Source organism: Otolemur garnettii, unplaced genomic scaffold, assembly GCF_000181295.1.
Source record: "Otolemur garnettii isolate 467f Iridium unplaced genomic scaffold, OtoGar3 scaffold00009, whole genome shotgun sequence".
Taxonomy (NCBI): Eukaryota; Metazoa; Chordata; class Mammalia; order Primates; family Galagidae; genus Otolemur; species Otolemur garnettii.
The window spans coordinates 10,964,953-10,988,834 of record NW_003852404.1 but is presented as its reverse complement, the minus strand read 5'-3'; the positions used below and the strand labels follow the sequence as shown (position 1 = coordinate 10,988,834).

The following is a 23,882-nucleotide window of genomic DNA, read 5'->3' as shown; positions in this document are numbered from 1 at the left end:
AAAGCAGCTTATTTTTCTGAGTTTTCCTCATGATAACTAACATTGCTAACTGCAGTTTAGAAATTGTTTGGGTTGATTCTTAGCAGATTACCGAGGGGCTAGTGCTGTTACTGTTAATATCGTCAAAACACGTAAATTTGGTTACCTTGCTTCAAGGGTTTCCAATAGTCAAAAAAAAAAATTGCTAGAGAATTCCTAAAACTTGCTTTCGTTCACATCAGTTTCCCTAATAAACAGGTGGGGAGCACGGCAACAGTGCATCTCCTTCCGTTTTCTCAGAATTATGTGAAAATTGAGAGCTCCGAGGCTAGAGTATAAAATGTTGGAAGAAGAAAACAGACTAATACTTTCATTAATCATTTATGTTGATGGTTTCAACCATTCCTACCTAAGTTCCTTGAAATTCAGTACACTGTATTTTATATAGTATTCAGGATTCTAATAGTAATCCTTAAAAATCATTGTTCTAATCTATTATCTAATCATAATTATATATTATAATTTCATAATATATATTATAATCTAATACTATATTATAATCTAATAATATTATATATTATAATCTAAAGAATGTCTAACACTCAAGAGAGGGAGAGAGAGGAAAAAAACTAAAGGGGAGCTGAGAAGGGACACTGAGTCTGTTGTACACCATTACTTCCTTCTTTATAGTTGTTTTAAAGGTGATAACGCTTCTTAAAGAAATAAAGGCCAGGCACATTGTCTCATGCTTGTATTCCTAGCATTTTGGGAAGTGTGGGAGGATGGCTTGTGGATAGGAGTTTGAGACCAGCCTGAGCAAGAGAGAGACCCCATCTCTACCAAAAAGAAAAAAATTAGCTGGGGCTGTGGCATGGACCTGTAGTCTGAGCTACACTGGAGGCTGAGGCAGGATGGTCACTTGAGCCCAGGAATCTGAGTTTGCAGTAAGGAACTGAGTTCTGTCAGTCAAAAGAAGTTTTAGGGATTCTTTAGCAATTTTTCTTTTTAAATATTGAGAATGCTTGGAATGAGCTAACCAAATTCAAGGTTTTGAGGATGCTGACAGTAACACTACTGCACTCTAGGTCAGGCTACAGAGGGCGTCTCTCTCTCCCTCTACACACACACAGTACTCAGGGATGCTGAGTGATGAGCGTTAAGTGCCCCTGTCCACAATGTGCTGGTGTGAATCTATAAGAGCACGGTGCTAATTTAGAAACGACTACATATGGTAGTGTAAAATGTTTCATTCATTCATATGCTGACCAATAGTTTAGGAACTTCCTTTCCATCTATCCTTATCATGACAGGATATGACATATTTTTTAAAACTACCAATTTGATAATTAAAAAATGGTTTTGATATGTACAATTTAATCAATAGAAGTCATTCATCTTTTTATCCATGACCATTCACCATATACGGTAGATATGTACATTTTATCCCTGTGAATGGGAGCTGCTGTATTCTACGAATTAATCAAATACATCCATTCCTCTAGGTCCTCACCTTTCACATCAGGCAGGCTGCTTATATCACATGAATTCAGAAGAAAATATTATAGTTAAATCTAATCGGCTTACTGGGGTGCTAGAGTGCATCCTCACCTACTTATTAACCTCTTTGTTAAGGTGATTATATTCTCTAAATCAGTAATCCTCAAAGTTTAGCTGTGTCAGAGCCACCTGACGGCTTGTTAAAACACAGACCACTGTGTCCCACCCCAGCCCTGCTGATCCAGGATGGGACCCGATGTGCATTTCTAGCAAGTTTCTGGGAGCACCAGATACTGCTGGTCCAGGACCACACTTTGAGAACAACTGCTCTGAAATATTCCTTGATATGGGTATTTGGAACATATACCTTATAACGTAAGAATTTGCATCCAGACATTAATGCACATGAGATTTGATATACACTCTCATAAAGCTTATAATCAGCGAGTGACACGTACACAGCAAAGCAACACTAGACGTCTGTATTGCACAAACTACAGGAACAGAGGACAGTTCGTGTTCATCAGGGATTTCAAGGGGAAGGTGACATGAAGAATCAAACAGCATCTCAGTAGACCAAGGTTGGGAAGGGGGATTGCAGCTAGATGGAAACAACAAAAAAATGCAATCAGTGTTGTGGCCATGAGGTTAGATTGCCTGGGAAGTCCAATTCAGGAGGAGAATAAAGGGAAAGGCTATTCGCTTTGTCTGTCGTGGGTTATTTTAAGGACCAAGTGAAACTTATGGGAAAAAAGAAAAAGCTAAGTCTGTGATCAAGAAGAAAACACGGTAACAATATAAAGTCAGAAAAAATATGCCCCCAATCTTCCAGTGTGGGGGACGACCACAAGATGTGTGTGATTTAGCAGCTGGCAGCGACAATCACCAACACACCATCAGCTAACGGGCACCCCAGTCATTAACATCCACAGAGCTAAGTCCTGCCCATCCCTTCAGACCTGCCTGCAGAGCACAACCTCAGGATGTCAGAGGAACGTCTGCTTGTAACTCTAACTGCAGTAATCACGTGAGGAAGCATGTTTGCTGGCCTGCTCCCCATATTGGCACCTGCTTTCTAAGAGAACAGAGAATACCAGTATAACACAGAGGTCCTGCAAAACGCATGACGTAGCTGGTATTTATTTCCTCTTAAATGCCTTAGCACTGACTTACATGTTCAAAGATGTTGAGTCTTTGGGCTTGGGAAACACCTTATTACTGAGTCACAAATGCTAAAATGGGGACACTTCTTCCATCTATGACATTTTCAATGAAAAGATGCTGATGCTGAAAAAATAGCTCCACAAATCACTTTTGTTTAACTTGGCAGCAGTAGTAAGCAAATACCACTGCATAGTGGACACCACAGCAGAGAAAGATCGGGGATTTAGTCTTACTCACTGTACGTCTGACCTTGAGCATATAACATAGTTCCTTAGTTCCGCTGAGCCTATAAAATGATATGACTGAACCAGCTGAAAACTAGCTTCCTTACTTCACTGATAATCCTCAGTGAGTGCTGGCAGGAATAAGAACGGCTGCCAAACAAGCTTAGCTAATGCCATGAGACACGGCCAGTAACTTCAGCCCTAGAGAGTGCAGTCTCCTTCTCCACTCTGTTTATCCAGAGTCTCCTCGGAGAATTCTACACTATTCTAAGTAATGCGAGTAAGAAAGGTTGTGCCCTATCCCTGTGGCATATCTGGCACCAAGCACAGAATCTGGAACACGGTAGGCATTTAATAAATACTTACTGAAGACCCTACGTCCTTGATTAATTCTTAAATCTCATGTTATTCACAATGGCAAATGATAAATATACATGCAGATACAATTTTTACTGAGGTAGAGTACAGGGTGGCCATAAAGTTCCTGTGCAATTTAAATAGTTGTAACAAACTTTATGGCCATCCTATATATTTAAAACAAGTTACAAGTATTTAGATTGCACATGAACTTTACAGGCATCATATATGTATATTTTCTATGCTATTCTAAGTTATGCTACATATATAACATAAAACTTACTATCTTAACCATTTTAAGTGTAAAGTTCAATGGCCTCAAGCACCATCACCACATCCATCCTCCCAAATGAACTTCTGTATCTTCCCAAACCAAAACTCTGTACCCATCAAACATGAACTCCACCTTCCCTCCTTCTCTCCTTCCCTCGGCCACTGGCCCCAGAGTTCTCCTTTCAGTCTCTATGAATTTACTATTCCAGTTATATCCTGGTAAATAGAATCAAAAGTACAGAACACCTCAGGACTATCTGCAGGTCCTTCTAGCACAGGGGACGTGGTAATCTTATTCCAACTTGCTGGGGCACGTTCCATACATACATACATACACACATTTATTTTATATACATATATATGTGTGTGTGTGTGTTATAATTTTAATACAGTTTCCTCCTTTCTTAAAATGTGTATACATTTTGTGGCACCCTCTGTGTATCTGAAACCCTCTAGGACTCCCACACAATTTAAGAGTGATGACTCAGAAAAAAGTTGTATACCTAGTGATCTCAGTGTCAAAAATAAACACAGTTTTCTTTTTATTTGACAAAAGTTATTTGATATTAGAAAACTATAACTAATCAAAAATAATCAGTACTAACAAAGTTTTATATAGAAAAAATTTAGGTAACTATTCACTGGCATCACTGCAAACTTGTAAATAGCAAGGAACATATGTTATTTGATTATCGTCATTAGGAATGAAAAAAGACTTACTGTAATGAAGAAAGGCCACATTGTGAATGACTAATGCTTTGCAGTGCAGCTAGATAACAGGATACTTTTCTTATCGCATCTGCCACGTCACAAAGAACGTGTAGCAGCTTTGTGCTCTATTATATAAGACTATCATTTGAAAGGAAACCTATTTTAATTCTTTCAGGGCTCAGTAGTCATCAATAAAATAAAGGTAGGTTTTTGAAAAAGGGCAATTAATTTAAAATTTCAACAGTAATCTGTCTCCCAACGCCTCCCTCACAGTACTTCTTTGCTCCTAGAGTTCCCTAAATAAAGCGTATGCAATGCCAATAAGAATCACCATATTAACACGACAGGTTCTCGTTTCCACTCCCAGCTCTCTGCTGCTTATGCCCCAGGAAGTTCCTTCATAACTTGGCAGAACTTCAAAAGGAACTTGCAATAGCCTCGTGCATCATTTCACTATTACAGCCTCTGAAAGAGAAGATGTGAGTGGTCTGCCAAGGCCAGGCTGGCTCCGGCTGCCGCCTGGGAGGCCCGAAACCCACAGCTGCACCCCTTCCCTTCTCTAAGACGAGCACATCAGTGGCCTCCAGTGGCCTAATGAGCAGCTCCATCAGGTTCAATGCCATAGAGCATGCTGAAGACATACCCACACCCCTCATCTGCTCTCGGGGTAGACTCACCTAAATGCTGCCCAAACTAAGAGCAAAGACACAGAGACAGGTACAAGACAATATAGTAGCTGCCAAGTGCTGTTTCAAAGAAATGAGTGTTAACTCTTGATTTGATAAGCACGTGTAAATGAATAATAGTTACAAAAGGATGAAGACATGACACTCAATACTAATATGAAACCAATATATAAACAACTACACGCCCACACAAAAGAAAAACATAGGTGTAGTCCAGGGAAGGGAGAGAAGAGGAAGAAGAGGGGAGGTGAGAGGAGGGAGGGTGATGGGTGGACCTCACCGAACGTGCACAGTGTAAGGGTGTTCAGGTGATGGGCTCAACTACAACTTGAACTTTAGACATGAAAACAGTGTAATCCAAACATTTGTACCCTCATATTCATCTGAAATAAAACAATACAATTATCAGACAAGCATTTAACTAAAGAACTTGGACACAAAAAAGTTAAAATACATTAGACAGGTGATTTTAAATCCACTGTCTGAGGTCAGTGAATCTGTCCACAGGAGCTAAAATTAAGTTTAACACCTGGCCTTGGCCCTCTGACCACCTGTTTCATGCTCTGAGTTTAAAATACTGTTGATGAATAGTGTTTGATGCCTACCAAGCTGGTATTCCTCTGGACAAGTCTCACAATTTGGGAGAGGTTAATATGCTGATCTGCTGTTCTTGGTGAGATATTATATTTCACCTCCTGTGACTAAACACATGTAAGTTTATTCTATAGACGACAGGGGGACTGTTAAAAGAATAATGGAACTTAGAGAATACACTGCAAAATGTGTTTCTGAGTTAAACAGCAAGAGGCAAATTCACATTCCTTCCAAGCCCAGCTTCACGTGCAAACAAATCCATCTCATTCCCAGTGTTTGTGGAAACAAATTTGAAATTAATCTCAATTTGGATTCATTTCCATATTCGAGGTGGCAAACATCACTGAGTTTTGTCTCCTTTTTATAAAAAATGAACCTTGAAGGCAGCTGCTTATAAAAAACAGAATAACCAGCCCTTGTTCCAGCCTAAAATCATTGGTTGTTCCCAACACTCTGCAAAAAACCAGGACACATCTGCGCGTGTGTCCCCTGCCAGGAAGCAGTCCTACAGCCACCACTGTGGTCTGACTTCACTCCCCATTCATGTTAGTCGGGGTTTCTTTTTAGATTTTGTTTCAAATAACAGGGCCATGCATAGGACCTGAGAATTGGAAAAACATAACTCCACGACTGCACTGGGTCATCACGGGCATCAGCAAAGCTTGGTGTGGGGAGACCCTAACTCAGGCCTTTCCCACTTGGTTGACATGTCGGTTCCACGCAGAAATAAGAGAATAGCATGAAAACAGACACACACTATTGACATGTCATAGACTTCATAGGTTTAAGGAAAAGCACACAAATTCTGTTGTATCTCACCAAAATTTAGAGTGACAGACGACACTGTGCTTAATCAGATCTCATGTTACTTCTAAATATGAACGTTCCTTAATGGGGCTCAAAGGGGAATCATCTCATCATGGATATCTGTGCTAGTAGTTGTAGTGTTGTTTAAACTTCATTTAAAAATATATATAATAGCAATATTTTCAAAATTTATCTACAGATACACAGGTGTACACTGTTGTGACTTCAGACTGGGAGATGATTTCTTAGACATGGTACCAAAGCAACTGTAACAAAAGAAAAGATTGAGAAGCTGGATTTCAAAATTAAAAAAAATATTTGCATGTCAAAAAAATACAAGAAAGTGAAAAGACAGCCCAAAGAATGGGCAAAATATTTGCAGATCATGGATTTCCTAAGACTCTAGTATCTCACATATATAAACAACTCTTATGGCTCAACAATAGAAAGGCAAATAACTGAAAAATGAGCAAAACATTTGAACAGACAGCACTTATTTATTTAGACTGCACAAAATGTTCCACAGTGAGCTACTGCCGTGCCATGAAGAAAACCCTGTGGATATGTTTCATTCATCTAATGATGGAGTTGAGAGCACAATCAACAAGATCAATACACTGCACTGAATTATACATGTTAATGTCAACAATTTGTCAGAGTGGCGGAGGTAGTACCTTTTTATTATTATTATTATTTTTTAAGAAAACCTTTTTGGTATTCATTTTTCCTGGAAAGTGTATTTTTTTAAATGAAGCTAAGAGGATTGGCTTTAGAAGATAGTTTGCCAGAAAGGTAAACTGTAAAAATTATTCAGGAAAACTGATGTATTGCTTTAAAGGTTCTTATCAATCACTTCTGCAGATCATCCAGATGAAATAAACACCGTCTTTTTAGATTCCACAATTATTTCCCAAGCAAGAAAAAGAGAGCTTACATACTATCACATGCAAGAAAAGCGCAGAGAACTAAATGAACACCAGGCACTGTACTGGCCACCGTGGGCGAGCTCAACACTGAAGACCTTGACTCTCCCGGGACAGTTGGTAAACAGACCAGTTGGGGACCTGAGGTGTGAACTGCCCTGGCCCTCGCACGTCAATATCTTGCCCCTTGGATCCCTTTCATCATGGCAGTGCAAGTGTCAGAAAACCAGCCTGCTACCATAATAGTATGTTGCACTTTCCTGTCTTGAAATTTAAAAAATGTTTCACGAGTAGGTTCATTCATTGGACAATGCATTTTCACTATCTCCCTTATAAATAAGTGGTCCTATGTTAGAAGAGTAATTGCCTTGCTCAAAGTGGGTAGAAGATATATATTTAGACATAGGCAGCTAAACACAGTTTATGCCTGTTATAACCTCTTTGGGGATGCTGGGGAAAATAGGACCAAGCAGCTCTGAGACTATTATAAAAACAAAGGGACGATATATCTTTGGTTATTTATGATCTGAATAAATGATCTTATTTCTAAATAATTAAGTCAGCTATAAAATCTACATACATTTCAAAGTTGTTTCTTATGAAAAACAAATAATAAGAACAAAGTAAGTTGACAGCTCTCATTTTATTTATTTATTTATTTATTTATCTATTATTTATTGGCCGGGGCTGGGTTTGAACCCGCCACCTCCGGCATATGGGGCCAGCACCCTACTCCTTTGAGCCACAGGCGCTGCCTAGCTCTCATTTTATTTACTTTTATGATTTTGTTTTCTCCTTTGTGCTCTTCTTTTGACTACCAGCTACACACAAGGACACTTGAAATTCTCAATGTTCTATTTTGCTGGACTGGGAAGTGCTGCAAACATTCTATTTTAAAACTAGTCTACTTGGGACTTCTTAAACGCCCAAATCAATAGGTTTATTAAAAACAGAGAATGGAAACGTTGTGTTTGAAATAAGCATGCTGCCTTTTTCCTGAAGAGTGGAAAATTTTATCAAGAGGCCCCAGTAAAATTGTAATAAAAAATAAAACTGTAATAAGAAATGAGTATTCTTTCATTGTTGCGAGTATCTTGATCCTCTGCCACAGCTTTCCATCCCTCCTCAATTCACTGTGGGTTTATTCAGCCCGAGATCTTTCCCACATCTGGTTTATAATAATTCATGTTTTTATTAATTTTGAATGCTAGAGGGAAAAAAAAGCAGGGTATGAAACAATTAGGCCTTCCTTCCCCCTTCCTTCCTATTGCCTTTCTCATAATTGGTCATTATAAGCATTCTGGGCAACGGCCATCTGTGAGTTGAGAGCCACAACAGTTTTAGTCTTGAGGTAGCTGCAAAATGAAGCACTTTGGTAAATAACCTCAGAGCCAACAGAAAGGGCAGGCTAGAATCCTTTTTGCATAGGTGTAAGGAAGATTACAAAGGGCAGAAACCTCCAATCATTTTAAAATCACTATCGGACAAAGCAAAGGGTGAAGGGTTGAATGGATTCTGCCTTTTTAAAGGTTTAAAAGAGGATAAAGCAGAATATGGACATTGATGAGAGGATATTTCTATTAAAATAATGTTTCTGCCATTTGCTGAACAAAAAAATAAAGTCCTAAATAGCTATTTAAGATACATGAGGGGACTTATTTTTGCCTCTGCAAACAATGTCTTAACTCTTCTTTCTAAGAAAGCTTCGTACTTTGCATGTAAATAACTTATTTTAAAAAAAGAACTTGAAGTAATGAGTGACTATGCCCAAGATCTTGCACAGAATAATTCAAACTGAACTGAAAAAAAAATCATAAAATAATAAAAGGTGAGCCCTTTATAAAACAACTAATCAGGCACTTTGGAAAATTCGTATGTATTGATGAAGTGAAGTGAATAGTCTCAGACTACAGGTGACAGACGGGGTCAAATAGAACATAATTAAATCACGTGTCAAGGTGTGTGAACTAGGCAGATTACCAAACAGTAATCTGGAGGGTCATGGTAAAATAGAGGACCATGTTGTAAAATTTTATTATTGATACCTTTGTAAACTGCATCCATTTGGTTGGCTTGACCAGTTATAGCTTTAGAGAATGCTGTGGTCTAGGAAGGAAATTTGTTTTGTAAAGCACTTGTGTTAGGTGCCAAGGAAGGAGCTTAGGTGGTGGGTCTTTAGGGTTATGGAGAAGCCCGCCCGATTAGTCTAAGTTGAGGAGCATCTGCCTTGCATCCTAGGGACTGGCTTCTACCTTATCCCTGTAATTCCCGACACCCACAAAGCACCAGGCTCCCTGATGGATTCTGAGCAGGCAAAGATGACCAAGATGTGTCTGGAAGCGCTCCCAGGATGAAGCACTGGTGGAGATATAAACAGACAATGCAAGTTGGAGTGTGTTACTAGAGGTGCGTACTCAGCGCTTTAGACACTGAGGTCAAGTAGAGGGACATTCTACCTGAGAGGGGAGGGCAGGTGACACAGGTGTCATGGATTGTGGGCTGTGGCTGCACGGTGGCTTCAGTCCCACTTTCGTCCCTTTGCTATCTGGGCTGGGCAAGTTAGTGATCTCTTTAAGTTTCCGTTTCTCTGCTGTCGACTGGGAATGCTGTCACTGACCTCCCCGGAGTCACGACTAGCTCACAGGTTGCATTTGTGTGAAATACAAGAAAGTGCTGCTTCCCGGGGACACACCCAATGGCAGAGGGCTTGGCTCCCTGCATGGTACAGGGAACAAATATCAGTCCCCACTCTGACTCTAAAGCACCTGCCACATTTATATTTGGCGGTCTGTGCCTCAGGGTAAACTTTCACAAAGAACTCTTGACATCATCAAGAATGGGCTCTCATTATCTGGCTACACGGCTGTCACTCAAATGCCAGCTCCTCTCTCCTGCTCTCTATGTAAATTAGTAAGGGCGTATGGGAGTATAGACATTCCAGTTACATCTGGAAGGATGCAACTTTTTAGCAAGGAAGAACCACATGCAGCTGTTATTTGTATTTTGGCAGAACAGCCCTGAGGAGGAGGGATTTGTGTGGGAGGGTCCACTATGGGAGAAGAGGTAGGGTAGGAGCCGGGAGTCCAGTGCAGCCACAGACATGCAGAGCAGGGAGTCCTTGTGGACACAGGAGGCAGAATACATAGAACTTGAGATTGGGAAGAAATCATGAGTGGGGGAGAGGAAGGCGTCACCAGTGCTTCTCAACCTTCCTAATTGCCGCATTGTTACAAATGGAACAAAGGAGTCGGGACCCACGGGTTGAGGACCACTGGTTTAGACCAACCGAGAAAACGTGTATTAGGGTAAAAATAAGTAAATGTCCAGAGGGACATGAAGAATTCTCTCTTATACATAGTGATTGGAGGTTTGGTGGCATGTGGGATATTCCAATAGCCTGGAGTGTAGCACTGGGACTCAGCGCTGTTGCCAGACCTATGGATTTGGGGTTCACTGGAGTTAGTAGGAAATCAGCATAAACAGAGGGGATGGCTCAGTGAAGCACAATGGAAGAAAACAGGGTCAGGGTCAGGGTCAGGGCCAGAACTCCCTGGCACAATGAACCCACGTCTCCAGGCACAGTTTGCCGTTCTCACAGATCTGATGCCGATTTCCACCTTCACACGGCATTCCTCCTTTCTAGCAGGCTCCCTTCTTCCTCATGTTTACCTCTCATAGAGAATTCTAGTTTGGAGCATAATTCATGGAAGCAGATACACGTATGTCACGACAGACACTGACAGTCCCTCAGACTGGTAAAAAGCCTTCCTCCCCAAAGCGCCTGTTACCATTATTTATAATAATTAAAACTACTGTGTCTCTCTGCAGATGCATGACTGCATTAAACACATCCCAACTGCTGCATTTATGAGCATACACTTTATATAAAAGGCACGCATTTGTAGGCACTTTCTTATTTTTTTTTTTCAAGACAGAGTCTCACTTTGTCACCCTCAGTAGAGTACCACAACATAGCTCACAGCAACCTCAAACTCTTGGGCTCAAGTAATTCTCTTGCCTCAGACTCCCAAATAACTGGGACTAAGGCACTCACCACAATGCCTGGCTAATGTTTTAGAGACAGGATCTTGCTCTAGGTCAGGCTAGTCTCGAACTCCTAAGCTCAGGCAATCCCCCCGCCTCAGCCTCCCACAGTGTTAGGATTACAGGCGTGAGCCACTGTGCCCAGCTATCTAGGCAGTTTCACATCTTGTCCTTTTGCAGGTGGCTCTGAACTTTTGTGTTCTCCTTATTGGCAGTAGACTGACTCCAAATCTAACGTTTGATTATGTACAGAAATGGTAGATAAATGCAAGTCAGATGATGGAACAACAAAGTGGTTAATCAGAGGCTATTAGAAAGAGTAAAAGACAGAAACTGAAAGAAATCTATGAAGATCCTATTTACAAAGTAAACTAAGACAAGAATTTTTATCGGCTCAGCGCCTGTGGCTCAAGCGACTAAGGTGCCAGCCACATACACCTAAGGTGGCGGGTTCGAATCCCCAGCCCAGGCCCGTCACACAACAATGATGGCTGCAACCAAAAAATGGCCAGGTGTTGTGGCGGGCACCTGTAGTCCCAGCTACTTGGGAGGCTGAGGCAGGAGACTCGCTTGAGCCCAGGAGTTGGAGGTTTCTGTGAGCTGTGATGCCATGGCACTCTACCCAGGGGGACAGCTTGAGGCTCCATCTCAAAAAAAAAAAAAAAAAAAAAATTTTTATCATGGAAAATTTCAAACACATACAAAAGGGAAGAGAATAATATAAGAAACTCTCAATACTTTCGTCTTAAGCAGTTGGCACCACGGCCAATCTTTTTTCATCTATGTGCCTACTTGAAAGTGAGTTGTTTTCAAAGTGTTCCTTCATACGGAAAAGGACTACGGGAGACAACTAAGCTCAACAGAAAATTCGACCTTGTCCCCAGCAAGCCCTCCTGCTGCTTTTGTACTAAGAGCACAAATGTGTACAGGTCTCATGTACAAGTTTACTATCGTAACTTTCTTTTTCTACAGGAAACGGCCAGCCATTTAAAAATGAAAGCACCTAGAATTGCAAATGAAAGGTTTTTAAAAAGATCATCAGAATTTGGCATATAGCATATTTAGAATGACAAATATATATGTATATTTTTAAAATAACACATTTTAATCCAAGCTGAAGGCTAATATTTCTTAAAAAAAAATTCCATGATTCCAACTATCTAAATATCTTCCCTGTCACTAAGATTTGAAGTTGACTGTGTTGCCCTATGCTTGGACATTTTGCCACACTTGCCATATCTGAATCACCATCTGTTGTGTGGAAGTGTGACTCATTAGTAGCTAATGTTTTCATTTGTAGATTGCTGAATAAAAAGTTCTAATAATTTAATTAGAAAGAGTCAACCATAATTACTGGGTGAGAGTGAAATACTGGTCATAAACTTCCTAGACCTTCGTAATGGCCTAATTCCCTGAGCTGTGGCATTTCCCACGCCCCCTCAATTAAAGCCACATACGAAAACAGGCTTGTTTCCACGGCTATGAGGCAAAACTCCATCATCCAGAATACTTCCACTTCGGTTCATTACGAATGTGTAAATTATTTGGTTTTACCTCTTCTATAACTATTTAGAGAACTTTTTTAGTTTAATGTACAATGTTTCAAAAATTCCTTATTGACTTCTATCCTCCAACTATATCTTAAAAAGTATATACATTTTCAAAAAGAAAAACTGAATTGAATGAAAAATTAATTGGGAATGCATGTTTTCAGTACCTGGTGTCGACAAAAAAATGCCACCTTCTTCATAATCTCTTGCTCTACCTGAGTCCCCCATTCTAAACAAAAGCTTGGATGACACATTATGACATTTCTTTTTTTTTTTTTTTTTTTTTTGCAGTTTTTGGCTGGGGCTGGGTTTGAACCTGCCACCCCCACCCCAGTATATGGGGCAGGTCCCCTACTCCTTAAGCCACAGGTGCCACCCTATGACATTTCTTTTTCAAGTGTGTAGCCAGATTCTACCCATTAATCAGCAGTAATGTCCAGACCATCATCACGTAACACATACCAAATTCTCTATAGTAATGAGAACATTTACAAGGCAGTATCAAGTCGGAAAAGAAAGAGCAGACTAGCCCTGGCATGAAATGGAAAACCTGAGACTGATTCATGTGCTCTTGATTGGTGTTTCAGGCACTTGGAAGTGGGACTTGCTGTATTGGGGGTACCCATCTCCAGCATTTTGGATGCTGTGACTTCAGATGATAACGCGTGTCCATTTCCAACCCAATTACAAAGAGCAGGATTCTTCATGGAGAAGGATATGCCAGATACAAATGGCTTATCTGCTTATACAGAAGAAACTTCCAGCACACAGACATTTACTTTATATTGAAAGATGAACCATCATCATCATCATCTACGTACCTTGCAAGGTAAAGTGAGACAAATGGACATTTTAGACATTTACAGGGGAATCATGTTCCATGATAGTTTACTCCCTTTTTAAGAAAAACAGAAATGGGAAAATTGAACTCGCATGAAATATTAAACACGTCCTTAGGAAAACTAAGGACATAAAGACAGTGGGCATACCATGTCGGCCTCTTGGTCTTGACTGTATAGATGTGAACGATCTTCCCCATTATGGGAACTGGGTGATGGATACTTGAGACCTCTCTCTATGATTTTTCCAAGTTCTTTTGAGAATGTAATTATTTCAATGTTTAATAGCCCACTGCCTTTTAAATTTAAACAACAATGTGGTTCAGAGAACCATTTTCCATCAAAGAAAGTGGTGACTTAATCTAACAATAACCTGTAAGTCAGAATTCACAGTTGTGTTTTGGTTCTGTTATTTAGGATGCATGCGACATGGGCAGGTGAGTCACTTAAATTCTAAGTTGGAGCTTCTTTCATTTGTAAAATGGGGCTGTCATGTAACTCCTAAGATGAAAAAGTCTTTTTGCCTTTAAGTAAGTACCAAATCATCAGAAAGCGATACCCAGAAGATTGGTGAAATTAGAAAAAAGTCACTGCCAAGTACAATTCATTGATAAGTGACCTGTTATTACACAAATAGACTGTACGTCAGGTTATGCTCCTCTGGTCCTGTAAGTAGAAAGAGGTAAGAGCTGATGCGATTGCTAAGGCGCGAGACCTTGTTCCAACCCTCCGAGTTTTGCCGTAAAAGGTCAGCCTGCTTGTTTAACTTCCATGTTCTCGATACAGATAACTCACTTCCCCGATTTTCCTGGGGGTGGGGGAGCTATATCTAAATGCATAGCAGCCAAAGAACAGCTTCCTTACCAACTTCATCCTGGATCTCCTCGGCCACTGCAGGCACATTGTAGAGCAGGGAGAGAGACTGATTCATGCGCTCATAAATCACACGGAGATGTGTCATGACCTGCACCAAAGGATGACAACGCAGGTAAACAATGCCTGGGCAGGAGCAGTTATTTTTCTTACCAAGCACCACTTCCAATATAAAAGTGGCAAACCTTGCTGGAATGTGTCCCTCAGAGGGCATTCTTATTTATCCTGTTCTCCGATTTTATTTTGTTCCTTAACTTCTGAGCTCAGCTTTTTGAGACGTATCTTTAAACTGACTACTAAATTGGGTACGTGTAACAGCTAATCGGAGAGCCCACCTCTGCCAACCCCGGCTCCTGATACTGAGGGCTCCCTACAGAGTCCGGATGTCCCAAATGTAGTTCTTTGCAAATTTTCCAACAATAAGGCACGTAGTTCTAGTCAACTGGATATTTTACGCTAAATACGTATTTTAAAAACATTCTTCCATTCAAGGAAATATAAAATTTCCAGTTTCTTGCAATAGATCCCAGCTGTCAATCTTCGGGAATAGGGGAGAGGGCAAACACTGACACAGGCCTTCACTTAGACTCACGTTCAATCCTAACGTGCTGGTAGCAACGAAGTTTATGACTGCCTATCGCATTTAGTTTAGTTGATTTTAAAGGTTTTCAGTCCACACGATTTTCCCTTTCCTTGGTTTTGTCGTCAAGAGGTTTAAATGGTTTCTTAAAAATCAATAGCAGTGGATACCCACGATTTTTATATTCCTTCTGATTAATATTTTTACAACTCAGAAAACGCCAAAGCACATATTGTTATTGGACCAACCTTTAGAATTTACCAGGAACTAAGAGTTCTTGTCACAGAGGACTCAGCGCTCCCGGATGCTCTGGAAACGCCTGGAAGGCCGTCACCAATGGCAGGAGCAGGAACGCTGGCTGCAGAATGCAGAGGAGCAGGACGCTCGGCTTACCTGGGACCGGATCTGAGCCGCTTTCTTGGGATCCACCATGCGCACGTGCTCAAAGTGCTTGAGGGTGTGCTGTCTGTCTTTCTGTTCAGCGCGGACATACTTCTTCAGCATGTTGAACACATGACGAGGCTGAAGGGCGACAAAATGAAAAGAAAGTTTTCAAGTTTGCGTAAAATAGGGCTTCTTCCACTGGTGTTGCCTGAGGGGTACCACGAATTCATCCTGTAATACAAAAGCATCATAGGTCATCTCTTTGTCGTTTTCCCTCCTGAACACGTCTCCTACTTCTTTTCTGAGACAGAGTCTTGCTCAGTTGCCCTGGCTAGAGTGCAGCGGTATTATAGGTCACAGCAACCTCCAACTCTTGGGCTTAAGCCATTCTCTTGCCTCGGCCTCCTGCATAGCTGGGACTACAGGCCTGCACCACCACGCTAGTTTTTCTATTTTTGGTAGAGTCAGGGTTTCCCTCTTGCTCAGGCAGATTCTGAACTCTTGAGCTCAAGCAATCTATCGGCCTCAGCCTCCCAGAGCACTAGGAGGACTAGGTGAGCCACCGCGCCCGGCCTCCTGCTTCTTTCTTAGTGAGTAACTATTTAGCTAGTCCACTTTTCATTTCTACAAGAACACCATGCAGTTTCAACATATATGACAACTGGTCGCTCTAATCAACATTTTTTACGTGGAAACATTCTGCCACAGAAGGAAAACAGATTTCGGATCTGTTAGACTTAAGTTAGGTCCCTCTCCCTCCCAAATACACAGGGCATATATGAGACTACATTTCACACACACAGTACAAAACCAGAAGTAATATTGCACAAATAATCTCATCATCAGTAATATATAATAGCACAATAATCGAAATGAGAAAAATAATAGGCAATTTAACCACTATTAGTTTGATAAGCTCTAAGAGACGTTATATTATTCTGGGAGAAAGGCCTTAGCCAGACTGTATTTATTTTACTTTGAAATTTAATTAAGTTCTCTCTGAGCCATCAGATTCTCTTTCAGCAACAATTACATTTCTTCTTAAGTGCTTCTTGTTTTTTTTTCTAATTGGTTCCATTTCATTTTTATTCCAGTTTTACATGGAAACATTCATCTTAGTTTTTTTTTTTAAAAGGACAAAGGCTCCTTTGTCTTCAACACTGCTGCTGCTATATGCACTCTACTATGTGATTCTATAAAATGATATCCAAAGATAGACAGATCTTCATTAAAACACAAAATCAGCTATTCAAAATTCACGTCAGGAATGCAATTTTGGCCAGCTGGGCAAACCTAGTTACTATTAACCTGTGTGAGGGGGACAACTTGAAGACAAGTTGGGAGATATGAAATGTATTCATAGAGATGGGGTGTGGTGGTGGGGTGCAGAGTTATAATTTTTTTGTGTGTTATGCAAATCCTATGGGAAGTGCCTCTTTGCCCCCCTTTGCTTAGTTAACCAAGGGCCACCTTCCTGCCATCATGGGTGGAATTTGGGGCCCATTTTCTGTGCTTCCATAAATGCTGTGCAATACTCATTCATTTCCCAACATAACTTACTAAATTATGTGTGTTTCTGACTTCTTTCTTTAACATGAGCCCCAAAAGGCCGTATTTGGTCTTACTCTTTTTTATTATTGGGAACCCCAGTCACCTGGTACCTGCCCCAAGGGGGTGTTCTGTACTTGATGAATGCCTGCCAGAGGCCACATTCCTGTACTCAAGAAAACAAGTATATATGATAAAAATAAAATAAATCTGCCCTCATCTACTTTACGTATTTCTTTTTTCCTAGAAGAAATCTACTTCCCTGTAATCCCAAGAAAGGCAGACATCACAGCTGGAAACACAGCTTTTGGCACCCTGTCATCTCAGCTCTCATTTCACTGTGAAATCTGGTTGAATGTACAACTCAGAGAACGACCCTCTAAATCTGAAGAAGAAAAATAGTAAAAAACTAAGAAGATAACTGATGAACTATAGCTATACATATGTTTAAAAGGTGACAGATTTATGAACACTAATTTAAAAACAAGGAAACTTTAAAATGTCAGAGATTGAACTATAGCTATAGATTTAAAAGATGATAGATTTATAAACACTAATTTAAAAACAAGAAAATTTTAAAATGTGGGCGATTTAAGGTTGACCATTGTTGATTGTGAAGAATATTTTATAGGCAGGATCGTGAGATCCTCGCTTGTTATTAAGCCCCAAGGGCTATGAAATCCCTCTAGTTCTCTAACCATTATACTTGCAAGGTTGGAGACAGAAAAGGTTTCAACTGAGTACATTTACGCGTGACATTCGCACCTGCACCTCACCGAAGCAACTGACTGCTTTATCTACTTTCCTACTTTATCTACAGTTGTTCTGTTTCATCTTTCTCTATTGAAAAGGATTTATCGTTTCTAAGAAAATGGAATTTTTGTCCCTTTAAAGAGTTCAAATGAGAAAGAAACCCACTTCAATTAAAAAATCAGAACCGCTTTTCATCGTAAAGTTTTTTTCTTTTTCAGGCAGGCACCTGTGAATGTTCCCTTAAGCCATTTTGTCCTGAAAGGATTGTCACCAATTGAGCGTGCGAGGATGCTGTGCTCCAGACTGGCCTCGGCACTCCCGTTTTAAGCTAAATTTTATTTTAGAGAACACAGAAGTCATTTCTGGTGACTTACATCTGGGTCTCCCAGGTCACCTCAACCAGCGAAGTTCCCACTTGTTAATTATTAACAACCATTTTTAAAGAAGCATGAAAGCCACAACTTCCTCATGCATGCGATGCAGATAGCAATGTCTTTGAGAATGCTTGAGGATTAAAAATGTCCTTGTTAGTCTATGGCAGGGACTTGATAATACATGTATTTGTGCCACTGAGTCCTCACCACCAACTTCCTTACCCCTTTCTTTTCTCTACCAGGGGTGTCCAACCTGTGGTCTGTGGGCCACATGTTGATTTTGTGAGGACATTTTTTGCCTATCTGTGGTATAAGCTATCACAAAAAGTATGCACAAACCTTTTTTTGGCAATCAGCTTTCACAAGTGTTTGTGTATCTACAAAATGGCCCCAAATAATTCTTATTCTTGTCACGTGCAGCAGAAAAGCACAAAGGTTAGACACCCTGGCAAGCAGTAAGAGTTCCACGTGTGCTGATGGCGTACATGAACAAGAAAGCATTTTGGATGCTTTATGCACAGTAGTTCATCATATTTTCATCTCCGGCACAGGTACAGTGGCTCTCTCCATCTTGTAGGTGAGGCATGAGGCATAAAGGTTGAAGTTACATGGGCTATATCACTGGCGCCTGGTCACAGAGCTTGTCAGGCTTTGAACAAGAACAGGCCTGCCTAGTTGCTGGGCTCTACAGCCCCTACTCACAATCACTAAGAAATCCTACATTTCAAGGAAAATCTAAAAATGTACCAAGCTAAAGACAGTTCCACAAAGCAACTTAGTGAATATGAAATAACTGAAAGGTTAGTAAAGAGATTATGTTCCAAGAGTCACTGCCTCAATTTCCAGTTCCTATATAAGCTCAGGTAATATTCTTTTGGGGCATATTAATATCAGCTCTTTTAATTGAGCATAAGATTCTGCTTGAACTCGTTCAGTCTCTCAATTATTAGCCTAGGTATTTGGCATTCTATTATCCATTAGCTAACTCATAAAATTATTTAGCGACTTATTAAACCAATGTGTGAGGAGGAGAAATAGGAAGATAGGAGTGTCCTCTATCCAGCTGGACAGAGGATTAAGATTACTGGAAAATGATTCAAGGTATTAGTTAAAAGTTGGGCGCTGTGACATTCATGGATTCTAGTGCTAAATTCGTCCTTATCGTCTATTAAAATGGATAATGAAATGGTGACTGTGTTCACATGTTTCCAATTGCTGATCTCATTTTATCCCACCATATGCTTCAAAACATACTCAGAAATACATTCCTAAGTTACCGTGAAAATCCCTATAGCAAAATGACACAGTAGCACAGCAGGCTCTCAGGATTCCCCCGGCCTCAGGTCCTCCAGAGATAATGAATGCTGGGAGTCCACAGTAAGCCTGACCTCATCATTGTGTATGTGAGCCCAGACACGCGCTGTGTGAGCGTCTACAGAGACACAAGCCGTGTTTCTTCCTAATGCCTATTTGGTAAGGAAAGCCTGCAGACATCAAGATGATTCAGGAAGACTTCAGGATATCCCTAGATAAATGAATTACATGACTCTGTGTGGCTGATTTGGCCGTGTAAACGCATTTCCAGGAATCATGCTCACAAATGAAAAGAATCAGATTAGTTACTATGGTGGAGAGTAGATGGATAAATCATACCAGATAAAACGGTGGTTGTCTCTACACCTCAGAAACTAATACTCATTTTAGTTAAGAAAGAAAAACCATATGACATTTCTTTGCATTGTTATATTTCCATTGACTTTAGGTTTAAAAAAGCCGTCCTTATGGTATAGGACTCATGTATACTTCACTCAAACAAAGAAATAATTGCCCTTACAACTTTTAACCAGACTACAAATCCCCAAGGCTTAACATTAGCTATTTCTAGAGCTGCATCATAGATCTCAGAATAACAAGGTCTCTTCATTGTCTAGGGAAGTTTATTTCTTATGCCAAGACAAAGATGAATTTCTTAAAATTTTAATTGAAAACACGGAAACATTCTTACAGAAATGTTAGAAAAAGAACACCTATTAGCTCTCTAGAAACATATTATCTTACAGTAACTGCTTACTATGGTCACAATATTCACATTTAAAGTGGGTGAATTTTTATAATCACATTTCATGTGATTATAAAAACGTAAGAATTCAGTGGCTTATGATAAATATATTGATGATTAGGAGAATTTAGAAAGCACTGTTTTTAACTGCTACGCAGATAGTTTTAGTTACAAGTCTTTAAATCTTCTGCAATTAGTAATAATTTTTCTGGTAAATACCTCCTATCTCAGAGTTAAGATATTCTATACATGAATACTACAATCTGGTTGTACTGGCATTGGATGGGTAATCTTATTATTAAAACTTAGAGCAAACAAGAGAGAAACTAGAAGGAAAAGATCTGTCCCAGGGGGACTAATTATATCCAATCCTTTTTATTGCCACTAATGTTTTTGAAAACGTGTTTAGCTCATAATTACCTACTATCTGTTTATAACTGATGTAGCACTTTTCAATCTGCACCAAATTTACTTCACCATCATGCCTGCCTTTTAAAAAAAAAATCACATAAAAATTATTTTAAAGCGATTAAAAAAATTTTCAGACTAATATGTGGGTTGGTTTACATTGTTTGCATTTGGAAGGTAAAGTCCAAATTATAGTTGTGTCCTTCTAAAAATAGGTTTTTAAAGGATTAGGAATAGGCATTCCTAACCTAGATTAGCTATCATCTACAAAGAGGGGAAAGAGAAAGAGAACATTTGAATTTTGAAGCATTAAACCATTTTTTATCTCCACGAATCTCTGGGCATAGTTCCTGGCACAATTTGGTTGCTAACAATAAATGTCTGTTAATTAAATTAATGAATAACCTGGAGCTGAATATAATTTCAGAGGTAGGTCCAGAATTATAGAGTATCATTCACGGTATCCAAGTGACACAAATCTCTCTACTTAGAAGAGTAGCAATTTCAATTTTCACGGAAATGCTGACACCACTAACCTACTGGATCTATCTGACAGTGTGCTAGCATCCTTCAGGGAGGTGTTTTAACTGGGAATGCGTCCCAAAAAATACTTAACAGACTATACAACACGTACAAACTAGTATCAAGAAGATTTCACTTCTTGAATTTTAAAAGATCTCATATATTGTCTCTTCCTGCTTTGATATCTTTTTTATTAACTTCCTCCCTTCTCAGGTACTATTGCCTTATTCACTTGGTTCTTTTATATAATTTTTCAAATTTGGCTTTGGGACTTGAGCCATGGGATCAGTCTCATACGTGTGACTGCCTGATGTTGGCCAGGACAACGCCTATCACATACGCATGTGCAGCTTATTACCGGACAGTCCACGTGGGAAGCGTATTAAAACACAATGACTGGCTCATTGTCCCACTCTGGGGCTTTGTGCTTGATCTAGAAATCTGGCACCTCATCAGAATAGACACTTGTGCCTTAAGCCATTTCCTGATGGTAGGGAGTGAACTGTCAAGAGCTTTTAAAAGCCCTGGGCGCAATCCTGCCAAGAAGAAGGGAGTAAATGATTCACTCTATGAGATGCACCCTAATCTTCCCCGGCCATAAGGGACTTACTCAGAAAAGCCCCTCCTGGAGCATTAAATTGTACCCTGGTGGTTTCCAAACTGTGACTGGGGAAGTTAATCACCGAACAAGAAAAAAGCAGTTCTTTCTTGCTTTCACAGATAGGTTCAGGGCCATTATTTTCACAGTTGTAAACCTGCATTTCAAGAAATCAAGCATAGAAAGCAAAATGTACCAAATCTCTGCCTGCAGGTTTAAAATCGCACATAAGGAAGCTAAACTTCTCTGTGCTTCTCTTAGTTGAGTTTATCTTTTCACTTTTGCCCTCAAAAAGTCAAATGCACTCTGACTGTCACAAGTAAAAAATTTAACATTTGGGGAGCTTCTATGGGAACCTCCATATCACAATCCTTTTTTGTCTTTAAAGCTCAGAGTTGAGCTAAATGTTTGAAGTCCACTGCCAAGTTGATCCAAGGTCCTCCTTCTTTCCTAGAAAAGCACACAAGTGATTTCTGCAGTTTAGAGTAAGTCTAAGAGGGGAAAGGACAACTCTACGCCAAGTTGAACAAAGCAGTCTTGATGAAGCGGCAGAGACAATGGCAACAGATCCGCACATCCTTCCTCATTTGGTATTTCTCAAGGTTCAGTATTATGGAAGCATCACAAGGGAAGAGATCGGACGACTAACTTTTATTCCTCCACTTGGTTCACACTGCCGGGGCCAAACCTCCACACAGGGCCAAGGAGTTACACTAACACCTCTTCCCAGACTTGCAGTTCACTGCTTCGGCTCTGTTCTTGTGCTGCTGACAGAACACAGCAGTGTCAGGAGAACGGAAACGTCCTCTCTGCCTCTTCCCTCCTTCACTGAATGCAGATCAATTCCCAAGTGGGACACGCCCCCAGACTCCATAGATCTTCCCCTAAAGATCTTTCTCCTCCTAGTAGGGCAGTTTTGTCTCAATCTTTAATTAACCCTTTTGTTTTTCAATTTTGGGGTAACAAAAGCTAGAACCACGTTAACTGCAAACAGAATAGAAAAATTAACCTCAAGTTGCAGATGAAGTAAGAGTAACCCTTTTATTACTGTTCCCTAGTTATAAGTTTTATGGATGGCAAACCTGAGAATTAAAGACCATTGTTTATACTGCAGTAATATTTTGGTAGACAATAAGAGAGGTTTTCTAGGTCTTTCTCTCACAAATTAGTGACCTTCTGTCAAATCTCATAGTCGACAAACATTTCATAATTTTTTCCAGGATATTTTGATAGTTCTCGGGAATGATTTATGTTGGGTACAAAGACCACAGCTACAAATTAGTAAACATAGTGAATAGAACTGAAATTTAAGACTGGACCAACTCCACGATTTATACTTTCAGACAAACTTTAGTATACAAGGGATGGAGAGCTAAGACTTTCTGACCTGAGAACACAAAAAGGCTAGAAATTGTTTGGACTTGGACATCTTCAAGTCTTGCTCACTCAAGCAGTAAAACACGCTGAGCTGCTCAGGATGAGCAGGGTTATTAACGCAACCCAGAAGGCAGATCCCATCCAGCTGAAGAAGAAATCGTAAACAAAAGATGTTTTAATCTAACACAGACCCTCAAAAAGATTTGTCAGATGGTCTGATCATCCAACAAACACCGACTGTGACGTGTCCTTGACTTGGTACGATCTATGGCCATCTGCTTCAATTGTGCATATTCTTACCTAAACATTGTCATTTTTGCTTCATACACCCTCTACATGGTGAAGACGGTCAAAAATAATTGTCAATTTTACCCTGTCCTCCTCTCACACTCAGCTAGTGTTTTGACCTACCAGAAATTCCATGGGGTTTTCCTGATTTAAAGACATTTATATAAGAAAACTTAAGGTAAAGCTCCTTAAAAATCCATGTTGCCTACTACCTTTAAACTGGAACCCATGGTTAGGCCTTGAACTAGATGTGAAATCGTGCGTGTGTGTGTGTGTGTGTGTGCGTGTGTGTGTGTGTGTGCGTACACTCATTTCTAGGCTGAGAATCCCTTGGTGCCCATCTATTCTTCAGGGCAAGTACCATTAATGCCAGGCAGGTGAACAATTACTAGATCTTTTAAATAATATACTACGCACTTATGCATAAAATGAAATATTTCTATTTTTTTTTTTTTTTTTTTGACGGAGCC

The 23,882-nt window shown here is 40.0% G+C and overlaps 1 protein-coding gene across 4 annotated transcripts in view; it reads right to left on the bottom strand.

The window, feature by feature from the left end:
* The window catches only part of APP (amyloid beta precursor protein), a 272,685-nt gene that overhangs the window by 47,369 nt on the left and 201,434 nt on the right, over positions 1–23,882 (bottom strand). For all 4 annotated transcript variants that reach the window (XM_023509699.1, XM_023509700.1, XM_023509703.1 and 1 more), the window contains 2 exons: positions 15,495–15,623; positions 14,513–14,612 (listed from right to left, as the gene is read on the bottom strand). In XM_023509699.1, coding sequence (XP_023365467.1) covers positions 14,513–14,612; positions 15,495–15,623 — 229 coding nt within the window. The remainder of the gene's footprint in view (positions 1–14,512; positions 14,613–15,494; positions 15,624–23,882) is intronic.